General features: G+C 36.9%; 1 protein-coding gene across 5 annotated transcripts in view; it reads right to left on the minus strand.

The window, feature by feature from the left end:
• The window catches only part of GFRA1 (GDNF family receptor alpha 1), a 147,634-nt gene that overhangs the window by 26,612 nt on the left and 105,934 nt on the right, over positions 1–15,088 (minus strand). For all 5 annotated transcript variants that reach the window (XM_080597630.1, XM_080597631.1, XM_080597629.1 and 2 more), the window contains 2 exons: positions 9,756–9,890; positions 6,798–6,976 (listed from right to left, as the gene is read on the minus strand). In XM_080597630.1, coding sequence (XP_080453756.1) covers positions 6,798–6,976; positions 9,756–9,890 — 314 coding nt within the window. The remainder of the gene's footprint in view (positions 1–6,797; positions 6,977–9,755; positions 9,891–15,088) is intronic.

A 15,088-nucleotide genomic window follows, 5' to 3' on the forward strand; every position in this document is an offset into this window, starting at 1 on the left:
ACTTCCACAAACTACTGCTGTAAAAATAAAAAAGTTCTAAAGACTTCAAGAATTATTTTCTTGTTCTCCACTCCATTAGAAACATGGTGGCATGATCATTTTTGCCTGCAATTGCTTTGCAACAGGATTAGCCTGCTGGCATATCCAGAGTTACTTTCACTTGCACGTGTACGAATGGAAGCAGAGTCATGGACAAAACCTAATACTTGCTAACTGCAAACAATATGTCTTAAACAAAACTCTGTCAAGTTCCATAAATGCACAATATATTATGAACTATACTTCCAAAGACAATATGATTAAACATCTACCATCACAATGCAATGCCCTAGAATTTTTACTAGTAGTAGTTATGCTTTAAAATTAAATTACAATACTGTGCTCTATTTTATGGCTGTTTTTTAGCAGGCTACAGTGAGCTATCTGTTATAGAAGGGAAATGTATGATGGACTAGATATTTGATTGAGAACTAAAACTGGCTGATGTTAGGAATACCTTTAATATGATGAATAACCATATAAAGTAATAACATGGGCTATGAATAACTTGATTTGGCTTATCTGACGTGAACCAATATTCTTGTTCTGGTTTATTCTAGCACTTTGAATTTTTGTGGGTATTCCTATAAGAAGATACTGAGGTGAAATGTAGGAACAACTGTGGCTTAGGGGAACACTGCATATGCTACATCTGCTTTTAGTAGCAACAATTTGCAAAATTCTTTCCGAGCATAAAAACTATAATCTGTCCATAGAAATTTCAATTTCTGTAAAGGTGTAGAGTACATTTTGATAAAATTGTATTTTTGCAAGTCATTAAATTGTTTTTTAGTAACCTCATATTCATTTTCAATTGAACAATTATTAAACTATAAAACAAAATTGCACGACTCCTAAAACTGTAGTCTGGAGTTTTACAGTCTGCTATAAAGGGCTGTATTATTATAATACACTAAAGATGCTCAGACTATTAAAACTTTTTTAAAATGAACTGTAAAATATTTTAGCATTGATGAAATAATTGTAAAGTACTATGCTCTCCAGCAGTATACATGCCTGATATTTCAGTATAATGAAAAGCATATTAATCAAAAATAATTTAAACTGTAATTCTAATATATAAAAGAAATAAATTTGCTATTGCTATCCTTCAGTAACAGAAATTTATTACACCCAACTTCCAACATTACAAATGTTTCATTGAGGACTAATGACTAAATATAAGGCAGAGTCTTAAAAAGAGCTCTATATGCCAAAGAGAATGAATGTTAGCTTCAGATGATGTACATCTGAGTAGTGCTCATGATGGTAACAGATCTGTGCCGATTACTCTCTATCACTGGAGAGTTTTAGCCTACATTTTACTCCAAAAATTGTGACAGATCCTGCAAGGGGGACCTATGTTCAACTACGAAGCTCAACCGAGGCTGGTAAATGAGAACAATTTTCTACTGACGACTGATGGCTGATGCCTGAGAGCAACACTGACACTAATAGGATACATCTGAGCCTATAGGGTATGATACTTGGCTACATCCTCAAACTGCTCCTCTGATGTTCAAAGGAGAGGCAAAAGATTCTCTGTACTTAGAAACTAATCAGCTATATTAATCAGATCTTGAACTTCAGCAGGATTTCAACACGCTTGAAAATGATCCATCTTGTGTGGTCCTGAAATTATTTGGCAAAGACATTGAAGAACGTAAGTGCAGCCTTGCTCCAAGTGGGAGCAGTCTACACAATCAGACCATTAGCACGTACGTATGTACATGTTAATTGCAAAGCAGCCTTCTGCCATTGAGGTACGCTGTTTGTACAGCAATGCAGGAGGACTGCCGACTGCTTCCACACCAATGAACACCCAGACTACCACACGCCTGAAAAATGAGACCTGACCCTCTCCTGCAGTGACCTGACCTTCGCAGTCCTGTCCAAAAGGCGCAACAACCATGGAGTAAGTGAAAACAGTCTCAGGGAACTGCATACTTCTCAGAGTACATTTTTGAGGACCCCCGTCTACCACGCTGCTGAAGCAAATCAGGATTAACTTTGCTGAAATCAATATCAACGGACAAAACAGTATCTGTTTTGGTAAAACAGGATTTTGTTTAGTGATATCCAAATTAGAAGGATAAAATTAAAGATGAAACTTTGAATTATCCGTAGCTGCCAGATTTTAATCTGAACACGTAAAGCACACAAGACTCCTTTAGGTACAACAGAATTATGACCAAAGCAAATTAAAGATGTTGCTTTTTCAGAGGAAAACCTGCCAATAGGTGTTCTGTAAATCACTCAAACAAGCAGGCTGACCCCATTATGTCAGCTAATCCTGGAAATACAGGAGGCAAATTTAAATCTTTTCATATGAAACATTTAGTCAATATTCTATTTTTTTTTCCAATTTGTTCTGGCACAGCAATGGGAGTTTTATATTCTTGTCCATCTTTTGCTCCAGACTGGAACTTTCTGTGTAATTGTGATGTCTGGAGGAAGAGGTCCAAGTACAATGTCTCCCAAGGGAAAGGTAGGCAGGGCATTTGAAAGGACAGTGCTTGTTTTTCACAAAATGAAAAAGGAACAGAAAGATCACAGATTGTATGGAGGGACTGGGGAAGAGAGGGTGCCAGCCATATGGACTAGATGATAGTAGTTCACTGGGGATAAATAAAGTTCACTTTGTCTTTATTCCAGAGTACAGTCTCAGCAGTGGTACTATTCCCTCATCAACAAAACACCTACATGCTGCCTGTGTTCCCTGTTTATGCTCACCCACCACCCAATTACCAGTCCTGAAGCTCCACACCTGCTGTGTCTTGATCCTCAGAGCACTACAATGAAGCTTTTAACCCTCTCTTAACACCTACACAATGCTTTATAATAATAATTATATTTGACACACAGGAAGCTACATTAGATAATTACAGACAGTATTTCAAACACTGGATTAGCAGACAGAGGGGTGAAGATGTGCAATGCTTAGACCTACAAGCTAAAAGCACAATTTCCAGTCTCAGTCATGCTAAAGTTCTAGTCTCAGAGAACTGTGAGCTCTGTCTCCTGTTTTTGTCCTAAGGCTTGCCATAACACATTCTTCTTAAAGTAACAGCTTTATGTGGAATTATGGAAATTGTGGAAGAACAGCCTGCGATATGATCCACACTGCTCTAAATACTCCCAAATCATACAGCAAATACAAAGAATCTACATACTTAAGTATCTGCATTTCTCTTTTCTTCCTTGTTCCCCACAGAATATTTGAGCTTTTAAAATACTATCTCATAAATTTGAGGTAGGAATTCTGCTGCTGAGAGTACAAAGACATTCACATACTGCACTCAACAGAAAAATATTTGCCTTCAGTCTGAAGGGCCACATATCTCAGTTATATGTGTGTACTGCTCGCACGTCATCAAAAGCACGAAAACCTTACATTCCCTCTAAATGCTGAGCTAAGGTTACCTAGATCAAGACATTTATAATAAACATGAGGAAACAAAGTATATAGCTTTGGCTAAGGAGTTGACAGATGTCAATGCACAAAAATAGAATGAAACATCCATAACCATCTTGATTCCTTTCTTTTTTAGTCATGTGCAAAATGTCTTCTAAAATATTATAGCAAGCCCAGTATGAAAGTCTTACTTTTTTATTTATTTCTGATGATGCTAATCTAATCTAATCTAATCTATCATTTGAAGTTTATTATTATTTTTCTTTTCCATGCATCTTCCTTAAATGCAGAAGCAGCATTTTTCTTGAGGAATACATGGAGTGACTACACTTCCAAAGTCATTCTTTTGTCCTTTTCACATAATCCAAGATGATGGCTCAAGCAGTGATGGTAGAGTGTGAGACTGAAAGCCATAACCGTTTTTTGACTGACGTTCTAAACACCAGTTACAACCGAGAATGAAAGACAAACAAATGTGACAGTTAAGTAGAAAAAGTTGGAGTGCAGCTATCGGAAAAAAAAAGATAGGAATGACAATTGCTTAATAAAATGTGGATGTATAAGGACCACACTGTTGGCATTCACCTTTTCCCTTTTTGTTCACACTATTTTTTAACATGGTGCTGAGGATTCTTTGCTAGACTTCAAGCACCTCAAAATATTTGAATTTACATTTATATAGAGCTAACCACTATTTATTCTTTGTGTTTAGCAAACTTAGGAGCCAGGTTTATGGGAGAGTTTATAGGACTCCTGATGAAGGTAAGCATCTTCTTGGCACAGATGGAGTGCCAATTTAATTTAGGGACAGAAAAAATAGTGTAGTACAAAAATCCATTCATATTTAAACATTAAATAAGCATACAACAAAAATCAACATTTCTCTACATCAATTAGAACTGTAGCAATGCTAATGTGAAATGAAGAACCATTTCTAAGTAGCATCACTAAAGCAAAAATTATTTTAAAATCCAAACCTTCAACAGGCATTCAAAATAAATACTGAGTTCAGATAAACAAATCGCGTATTTTCTTTAGGCACTCATAACAATTCCAAATTCCCAAGTAGGCTTGTGTGCTGGAGTACATGGCAGAATGACAAAACCATTATTGTATTCCTGCTTTTCATACAACTATTGTGAACAAGTCAGAAAAAAATGTAACAAAAATTGCTCCGCTGGTGACACTCTTGGCAGATTGGGTTAATGTCCTGTATTTTACAACCTCAGGAGGTTAGTATTTGTTCATTTCTATGGCAATTTATACTAATCAATCACTTCCTGCTCTTTCCTCCCTTACTGTATTTATTTCTATAGCAATCTGTATTAATCAATCACTTCCTGCTCTTTCTTCCTTTACTGCATTTCTAAATCCACTAACTAGGATATGCATCCTTGTAGCATCTCAATGATCACCTCCCCATTCCCTCTCTGTCACTGTCTTTTTGAACTAAGGCTAATGTTTTTTAATTCTACTTTTCACAATATTTAAGCTAGATTGCCTTTTTGAAATTTTCAGCTCAAATGCTAAGTGTATAACAAAGCCTTTCAGATTGCTTTTGGTAGCACTAGTTCATGTTTTGAAAATACTACAAAGACATATTTTTCATGGGAGGAGAGCCTTGGAATGAATATGCTTCTCCAAGTGCAGTATGAATGCCTCCAGTTCTTTTGTAAAATTTGAACTGAGGTTTAAGTCTCACATGCAAAGTGGCACCACACTGTCCAATAAACATAGGTTTCTTTAAAAAAGTGTGGGCTTGTTTTGGCTCTATTCGCAAGTTACTATTGAAAAATCCACTGAAATGTAAAAGCTTTGTTCTTCATGGTTCAATTCTGACACAAGAAAATAGCTAGCACCAGAATGTTGTATTTCACAAGAAAAAAAGAGTGTGTGATTCATGTAACTTCAGTGACCTTTTAATGCCAGCATATCTGTAGTTTTACAAAACAGCAGATAATTTATTTAAATGAAGCTGTTTTCCCTGGAGAGCTTTACTTCTTGCGTCAAGTATATCTGGGGTGTACTTGAAGTCACAGCACACCTTCAAACCAGGGCTGATAAATCCGAGTGCGACATGACCTCAAAATGCCAGAGTAACTGGCATAAGGTAGGGAGGACAGGGGGAAGAACTTCATTTGTTTTCAGAACAACAGAACATCTATTCAGGTTTGAGGAACATTTGCAAATCAAACTGAAACCAATGGGATTTGTGATCCCTTGCTACTTCTTCGGTTTAGTAGTTGTGTACTTTAGGAGCATCTGGAGGCCTTATTCTATGTGTAAAGTGTATGACTGTACAAATACTGAAGGAAAATGTGATCTCTGCCGTAAAACTTTTTAATACAACATGAAGTGAATTAATAATATTCCATCAGGTTCTTGCTTCAGATGCAAGATACTCCAAGTTCCAGGCTTAAAAGATTACATTTCTTTTTAGCATATTTCATTTGGTCAAATGACTACTGCATATGGAAATAGAGTGCCTACAACTATCTTTCTCTCGTCAGTAACTTATAAAGCTTAACTAATAATGAATGTACAGATATGAAAAATCGAATTAAAACAGAAGGTCCTAAACTCAACACCATCTACAATTAACCTCATATACTTTGCGACTCAGTAATGCCTTGGAAGAATGTTAATCAACATTGCCTGTTACTTCATGATCTTTCCTGTCTAGATTTTGCAGTTCTCTCCTGCCAAAATTCTTAATGCTTTCTAAGGGCTGCATATACTGCCTTCAGCAGGCGATGAACCTCTTTAAAATCCAGAATCAATGACACACCACAAACAGGCTGATTGAAGCACTACAGGAAATGGCTGCAGCCATTGGCCAAAATCATATCACAGCTTTGAGCTCAGTTCAGGAAGGCACCTGATCCAAAATAGCTTGCATGTTTATCCAGCTTCCTCACCATGTAGCACCCCATATTCTCTACTATCCAGACCTACTCAGCCAAAAAAACAACAAAAAAAAACCCATAGCATCCCATGCTAGCTAACATTCAAAGTTCCCCTTAAATTTGGTTTACTCAGGAGACTAATTTAATCTGACACATGCTGGCAGGGTTTGGACAGTACCACGTTCATATCCAAACCTGTGATAAATTAAATATTGTGCTTTGTTTCTCTGAGAGAGGCAATGAAGGCCATTCTGAAATATGCATGCTTCTTATTTAAAATAAAAGTGTCTGATATTTTACAGTGTATCTGGCTTGTAACTAGTAAACACATACTCTAAATTAGGCAGGTATTTATTCATGGAGCAGGAAACTACTCTGCATACATATCCATGAACACCTTTCTTTTATGTACCGCAAAAATTACAAGACTTTCTTACCTGCAGGTTTGCACATGCTGGTGAATCATTGTGGGCGGGTATTTCATTGTTGGTGGTCTCTGAACCTGTGTTTTTAAGTCTGGAAGCTGTTGTAGTTGTGGCTGTGGTGGTCTGTACTGGTAAGATTGGCTGCCACACATTCACATCAGTACCATTGCCAAAGGCTTGAATTGCATTTTCTGTAAAAAGAAATTACAGGCAATTTTCTACTTCTAAACAAATGGCAGAAAGCAGAAATTATTTATTTTTTATTATTATTATTTTTATTATTCCATCAAAACTGTATTTATAGAAGCTCCATTTTTATTTTGAAAAACGTGTCTTAATTTTGAACATATCAGAAACATGAACTTAGAGGCTGGGGCCGCATAATTATCTGATGCAGCCTATTCTTTGTAACATTCCTGGTCATTCTTGACAGAAGCCCTAGGTCTTACTGTAATCATATTTGTTACCAACCAAAAGCCTCAAAAACTTACTTTCAAGATTTAAAAATCAGTTTCAATGTCGTGTCCTTTCTGAGGCAGGTGATGTTACATAGCAAACTAAGAACAGAGAGCGGGCAAAATACCGATTTATTTCTACAGCTTGTTGTATTAAAACTAATATGCCCATAACGACAAAATGGTTTAACTAAGACAATCTTTTCCTTTCAGTTTTCCTTACAGTTTTCAATCAAAATCTGCATAATTAGGTGAGGGAAACATGCTTAAACTAAAACTTCAGGATATAAAAGTTAAAAAGCTTATCACGGTTTCATGGGATTAAAGAGTGTGTTTATGGAAAGAGTAAATTGGTTGGTTTTTTTTTGTAAACAAATAAAAAAACAGTTTTTAATCAGGTCTTTGGGGATTCAACATGGATTTAGGGATTTCTTATTTCAAATTCTTTGTATAAGAAATCAAACAACTTCACTGGGGACTAATATATGGAAGCTATTAATACTTCTTCTCAGTGGTATTCCTTCCTTTATAAAATAATTTACATTTAATTCTCATCCGAGAAAGATGCATTTTATTCTAATATTAGTTCTCAGAACTCCAGCACACGCAGAGAAGAATTTATAGCGGGCATCACAATCAGTTTGGTTGATAAAGACAAAGTAGGCAGAGTGGAATTATATTTTTCCTGGCTTTACCTGAGTAAGGCAGTATATAAAGCAATATTTTCCACATAGAAAGTATTCGTAAGTGTCTGAATGATTTCCTAAATTAACAGTAACTCCTGTTAATTTGTTTCCACTATTGCAAGAAGGATCACAGAAATTCCAGCATTCTATGCCATCGTTCCAGGCAGTGAAATGCTATTTATATATCATGACATTAAAAATTAAAAAAAATATATGAACTTTTCCACTTTTCTATGAGGGTAAAAAACATTTTATTAACCCAGAAACACCTTTAATTTCTTCATGAAAAAAAGAGCTCCCTAACAGCTGGGATGACTATAATTTGTCTCACAGTAGACTCTAATGTCTTTGATTTGTCTTCATTATCATTTTTGTACTGGTAGCAAAAAAGGGACATAGGATATCTGTACCTATGCATTTTAAAAAGAACCTGTAACATTGTAGTGATTAATATTCACAAATTAACATCTGATGTATTACAGTATACTTATATAAATTGCAGCACCATTAGGTTTGAAGTTGGTCTCGGGCTGTATTGTTGACTTTCACACAATCACAGCCAGAATTATTTTTTTTCATAAGTGGTCTTGAGTAACTTTAATTCTTCCGAAGCTTAATAAATAGTTTAACAGATAGGAACACAAATAACTCACTTTTTTGTATGCAAAGCTCCCCATGTCTTCACAAATGTGCTGCCTGTTGAGGAGCTACAAGTGGAGATTTTCAGACCCTATTCTAAAATACAGACCCTCACTAGCAGTAATGCAAGAATATAGGAGTGGATGGAACTGTCTGGATCATCATATTCATTTGTTATTTTTTGCAAAAAGCAACAATGCATGCTTCTTTTCATAACCTGATGAAAAATGCCTTGTAAAACCAGGAAGAACTTTTTCCCCTCCTGCTGAAAAGCTGTTCTTTTAACTTAAGCCTGATGGTTAAAAAATTTTCAATTCCAAACCTAAATATGTATGGCAAATACCTCTCTTTGATTCTGTGTCAACACTACCCTTTATGTTAACTAATTCTTTTCCCTCCTTGTACTTGCCCCCCTAATGCAATTTCAGAGGACAATCATGTATGCTTTCAACTTCTGTTCTGCTAGGCTATGGAAGCCAAGTTCTTTTGGTCTCCTCATTTATCTGAAATTAAAACTCTGGTGCACACTCCACATCATCCAATTATGCTGCTGCAGGCAGACAGGAAATTTGAAAAGAGAACCTGCCAAAATTGACTCCACTGAGCCATTCTGAAATTTATAATAGTCCCTAATTTGGGAGTAAGCTTAACTGAAAAGAAATCAATAATTTAACAAAATCTTGAAAACGGGTACCATCCAGCCTTGTGTTAAAACCAGGCATTTGAGATCAAGTAGCCTAAGAAACCTGAAGCTTGGCCATAAACTGCAAACACAATCCAATTTATACTTACCTACAACAAATCCTTCATAAAATACATGTCTTTTTTAATATGAAGTTCTTAAATTATACACAAGGCCCTCAGGTGTTGCAATTTTTTGGTACAGATGCTCCCTGAGTGCTAGGGTCCAAACATGATCTGTGATGTAAACATATTTCTGTATGATACACTTCTTTAATTTGAATTTTTTTTCCAACAACATCCTGTGTTTGCAACCTTGGCCATAAACTACAGTATCAGGAATATTTATTTGCTTGAGTTTGTTCAATTCTAGTTCTTACACCTACACCAGAACCATGCTTACAGTGTGCAAAGAGATTGACTTGATGCATCACAACACACTTAAACAATAAATAAATTCCATGAAACATGCTAAAACTCTTTTATACATCTGTTAATTCCATACTCACTAAGGCATGTGTTGTCCTGGAAGAAATTCAGAAATTTCTGGCATTCATCTCTATCATTACCGCTGTTGCTGCAGTCACACCATGGGGCAACGCTGAGACTACTTGAGTCTATATAGTTTGGTGTCATCACTGTGCCTATTAAAAAAACAGTAAAGCACTGTACTGTGAGCAACCTCTGCACTGAAGTATTATTCCCATACGAAGAAGAAAACAAACAACACTTGGTAAGTTATACATTCAGAGTGCAGACCCATGGTAGAGTTTCTACTTCTAGAGTTCCTGGCTCCCTTTGCCCACCAGTCCTGTGCAACATTTTACACCTGTGGTTGTTTGAATGAAACCACTTCAGGTATTGTAAAATGGCTCCCACAGTAAAGACCCATTCCCTTGTTTCAAAAGGTTTACACTGCAAGACCACAGAGAGCTCCATCAGCAGAACTGACAGGTGAAAAACTATAGCACAGGGAGGGATGGGGTGAGATAAGTGGGAAACCTCTTAAAAGGCCTCTGCTGCCAAATCAAACGTGTGGAACTGAGTCCTTAGAGTTGCACTCTAAAAATCCTATTTTCTTCCTCACTTGCATTTTCTTTCATTTTCTGCAAATAACTGGAGCTTCCTCCCCAAGTCTGCAGCCAGCCTGGAAAAACAGTTCTGAACTGCATGAGCAAGGAGAATGTTGGTCATGCTGCAAAGAGTGCTGGTACATCCTGGAGGAGTGCTATCCATCCCTACGGTGCTCCTGAGGGCCCTGCCAACAGAGTGGGTTATGGTGAAGGACAAAGCAAAAACACAACCAGCATGCAGGAAAAGACACAACTGATTCTTAGCAGGTAATAAATTACTATTAATTTTGCTGCATCACTGCTCTTTTAGTACAGTGATTGTTTCCTGAACACTGTCAACAACTTAAACCACAGGCTCATTCCAACTCTCTTACAATTCTTAGGTAAATATTCTCACATTTATATGTCAGCTGAAGGCTAGCAATAATCGAATGAAACCAAAGAATGTGTTCTGTGTCCTAGAAGTTATACAGGAACTATTCACCACTCATCTGGATAAGGTTAACTGTTGTAAGATCAACACTTATTCAAATCAGTAGTCACACTGAAGGCATCAACACAGTAGGCCAGAGATCTCAAATTCTCCTAAGGATTGAGAAGTCTGAATCTTTATTGTATGTCTCACCAAACAGAAGAAAATTAATTAAGAGGGGCTGCTGTTAGATACTTTTACTGAGTAAAGCAGTTTCAAGAAACAAGTCCCTCACTTGGCAATCTACAGGTCTAGGACAGGCTTTGTATCATGAGGATATGTGATCATAGCCCCTCAAAACTCCTCAAATGACATCAAAGTAGTCATTAAGAAGACGTAATAAATGAAGGATAAATATTAGAGACCCAAAGTGTACATTAGCAGAGAAAATTTGGTCCACAGGTCCAGGGCCAAGAGTCTGTAATACCATACAGGAAAGGGCTATCAAATAAATAGGGCTAAAAAAAGGTAACATTAGAAATAACACAAATCACAGAATGATATGAAATAGCCTTTCAGTCACCAGGCAGCACTGGGAATTAAACAAATCAACATGCAAAATACTTCATATGGGAGATGTGGGAGACCAAGGAAAACAGACATTAAGGGCTGGCCTGAGAAAGGCAGTAATGTATGTGAAAATGAATGCAGTGCAACTGCCAAAGTCAGAAAAAGCATCTGTTGTCTTGTTTGGGGATGGTTTTAAATTAGAATGAAATTCTACGTCTTCATCTACTTCCAACTTCTAAGAGATAGCTGTGATAATAATCGCTCAAATTCTACATGAGATTTGCACATGAGTAAATAGTAGCACAGTTCAAAACTTTTTAAATGGAGGTGGAGAATTTAGTAAAATAGGCAAATATCATTTGTGCCATTAAAATGAAAACTTGATAGTAGATAAATAAGAACAGGAATGATGTTAAATTAAACTAAAACAAGTGAAAATATCTACCCATTATTTGTTTGATGGTTTAGTGCGCTATTTCAACCCTGTGATATGATCTAAAAAGAAGTGAGAGAGAACACAAAGCAAGACCACTTCACAAATGGAAAAAAAACAGCGTTAAAAAAAGGATAAGTAGCAAACACTTAGTGAAGGGTTGAGAAAACAGAACGGTACTGAGGAAGTTTAAAAGGTCACTGAGGAAAGGCTACAAAAAGGTAATAAGGTAATTAGAATGGGTCAAGACAGGGGCTAAAAGTGTAAGAGATACCAAACTATGATTAAGGTTGACGAATACTGGAACGCCAGGACATGGAGTGTGTATATGCAGCACACAAACTGTACATCCAGCAAAAATAGAGTGGCTGAAAGAGCAGCTAGTAGAAAATCAGTCTGTCATTTAAACCTGGGGGCAGATGTGAACCCAAGCGGATTATATGCTTCGTTTCCTGGGGTGTATTTCCTTTTTCTCCCTGCAGTGTGTGTGCCTTCCCCTCCTCCTCCCTCCTCTAGCTTGCATCTTGGAAATTCTGCTCAAGGACACTAACAGATCAGAGAAACCACGGTGGTTGGCAGTAAAATAGGACATGCTCAGTTTTGCGTGTTCTCTGTATCAAACAGTTGTGTGTCAGTCTCAGTTGTAGGCAGTCAGGTCTCCATATTCTAGGGAAAAGCAGAATTGACCTGAGCACAACCAAGATGCTGCTCAAATTAGGGTCAGTTAAGAATCAGGAGATTTACGGTGGGTCCAGGAGAAGGGTGTGTGACTGAAGTTGTTTTGACCCATGTGTGACACAGTAAATGAAAGCCAACAACAGGAATTTGCCCAAGCCCAGTGAAGGCCATCAAATGCAGCAAGCAACAACATTTAAGTAACAAGAATGTTAGAAGAACAGGAAGTCTGTTTGCATTTTGGAGGCAGAAAGTATCTTAGCAAATGAGGATTACAGTACAAACCATTTGGCATTACCAAAGTCTAAAGACTGGGTACTGGATCCAGAAGCAAGCATCAAGTTCTGCAAAAAGCAGTTTATTCATACAAACTCCCATGGAATTCCGGGGAATTCTGGGGAAATTAGATGGATTTTACTGAAAACAGGTGAAAATGTGTCAGAAAATGAATGCTTAACCAGATCTTGAAGTCAGCAGTTGCAGCCATACCAAACTGCTGTGGGAGTACAGACAGGTCCAGATGGCTTAAACTAGGCTGTAAGCAAAGCACTGAATCTCAAGCATGGTGATCACTAGTCTTATTTTACATTTAATCATTTTTTATCTTTTTTTTTTCTTTACATGCTGTAATTCTTTAAAAGTATTAATTTATCACCATAACAAGGAGCCTAAGGTGATTCACTAAGGTCTTCCACATTCTGTAAGATATACATAGCTTTATAATTATATACATAACACCCTGTTGCAAACAGAATCACATCCACTGTATCTTCCACAAAGAATCCTCGCTTTCCTGAACAAACTATGTGGAGGCACAATTTTTGCTACATTTAATGAAATGTCTAAATTAAATATATATCTACATATGAATGAATGATATCTTATCTTAATTAAAACACCTGGACATCCTGGAGCTCTGATGAATGAATGAATCTCTAACAGCTTCTTACCCAGAGCCTCTCTATCTATTCTTCCTGCATTTTGTATATATTAAGTAGACAGTAGAAACATTGTACTTCTGATTTTGATCTCAGATAGCCTCTTACAAATGTGATGGTCTTCATATAATTTACTCCAGTTTTATATCAGCTTGATATCAGAAGCAGGAATTTACTGCTTCAGCAGATGAAAGCTTTGTTTTGGTAATTTTTGTTTCTTGGAATGACTTCCAAGAAGTAAAAACTTCTGTAACACTAATCAGTTCCCATCTTTTTGCATGTATCTAGAGGCTGACAGGAAAGAAGAAAAATGTTTATTTTTTCCCTTTGAAAATCAGATCTCCTTTTGATTTCAGCTGCTTAGGGACTCATTCCACATTTCCGATGTCTGACAGTGTTTTGCAGCATGGTCATCCACAGTAACACAAAAAAAAACCTTACTATGTGAACTGCGTCATCTTTGAGCTTAAACTGAAAAACGGATCCAACAAAACTGTCAGCAAGATTCACTAGGTCCAGCAAGAACTTCTTGGCAGCTCTCACCCAGAAGTATCTATTAGTAAAGTTACTCTTTGCCAGCAGCTAGACTTCTTAATCTCATTGACTAGATCAGATTTCAAGGCTGTTCAATTCTTTCTTTTAGAGTCAAATGACATTCTGTCATAACCGCTCATATGTTATAGCCTTTGCATACTGTCGTTATCACTTAAGATACAGAACCATGTCCTCCAAAATTATCATGTCTTTTTTAAACAGTTGGTACTCCATGGACTTACCTCACTTGTTAGATGCTACAGTATTAAGAATGGTAACAACAAGCCAGCAAATATGTCTTTCAGTCATTTTATATATATATATATATAAAGACTAAGTTGGAAATATTTTATTTCAGATATTATTTCAAAAGACATTTATTTAACAGCAGAATCTGCTTCAGGGACTCAGCTGGGACCTTCGCACCCAACAGAAGGGGCTATTACTGCATTGCAGCAGGTGCAGGCTGTAAGCTTAAGAACATCTTATCTGGTGCACTTTTAAAACCTGTTGTTTCAGAGTTCTGACATTCACTTATTGTTTATTGCCCAGCCATGGTATTTCTACAAGTTCACCTTCCTGAGATAACCTCTCTCTTTCAGGAATCAAATACTGTGGAGGGTGTATGGAATCTGACTTGCATATAGTCACCCTTGTGCCTGTTGACAGTCAGGAAGGTTACAGCAAGCAAAATGAATTATGTTGGGGAGGGAGAGGAGTTCAGATGATAAATTTGGTCTCGGTTCCAATCCATTGACAGGCACCTAAGAAAACTTAGAGTGGACAGAAGGTGATCGTGGCAAGAACAGCAGCTGCAAGTGAAACAAGGCTGGGTTGGTCTATCAGCTCATTCCTCAAATGTCCAAACTTTCCCTAAACACCTAGAAATATTTTACCCCACCTTGTGATGACAGCTGCAAAACCAACCAAGTTGCAGCTTTATCTGTTCTTTTTAGCTTCTTACTTCATGGTCCTGTCCAAAAGTCAACCACCTTAATAAGTTTTACTTTGTAAGCCTAATTTATATACGTTTATTTCAAATTCAAACGCATTTCTCTCTTTATCCTGTCCTTAATTTCCTTGCAATGTAAAAATTTACCTCAGGAATCTCTGTAAAGTAAAAGAAGGCCAAGACGCTTAGCTGAGAATTTTGCCTAGGATCATACAGTACAGTATTCCACTGTTTTTATTTCATGAGGGTCTTCAA

Source organism: Anser brachyrhynchus, assembly GCF_964034855.1.
Source record: "Anser brachyrhynchus genome assembly, chromosome: 6".
Taxonomy (NCBI): domain Eukaryota; kingdom Metazoa; phylum Chordata; class Aves; order Anseriformes; family Anatidae; genus Anser; species Anser brachyrhynchus.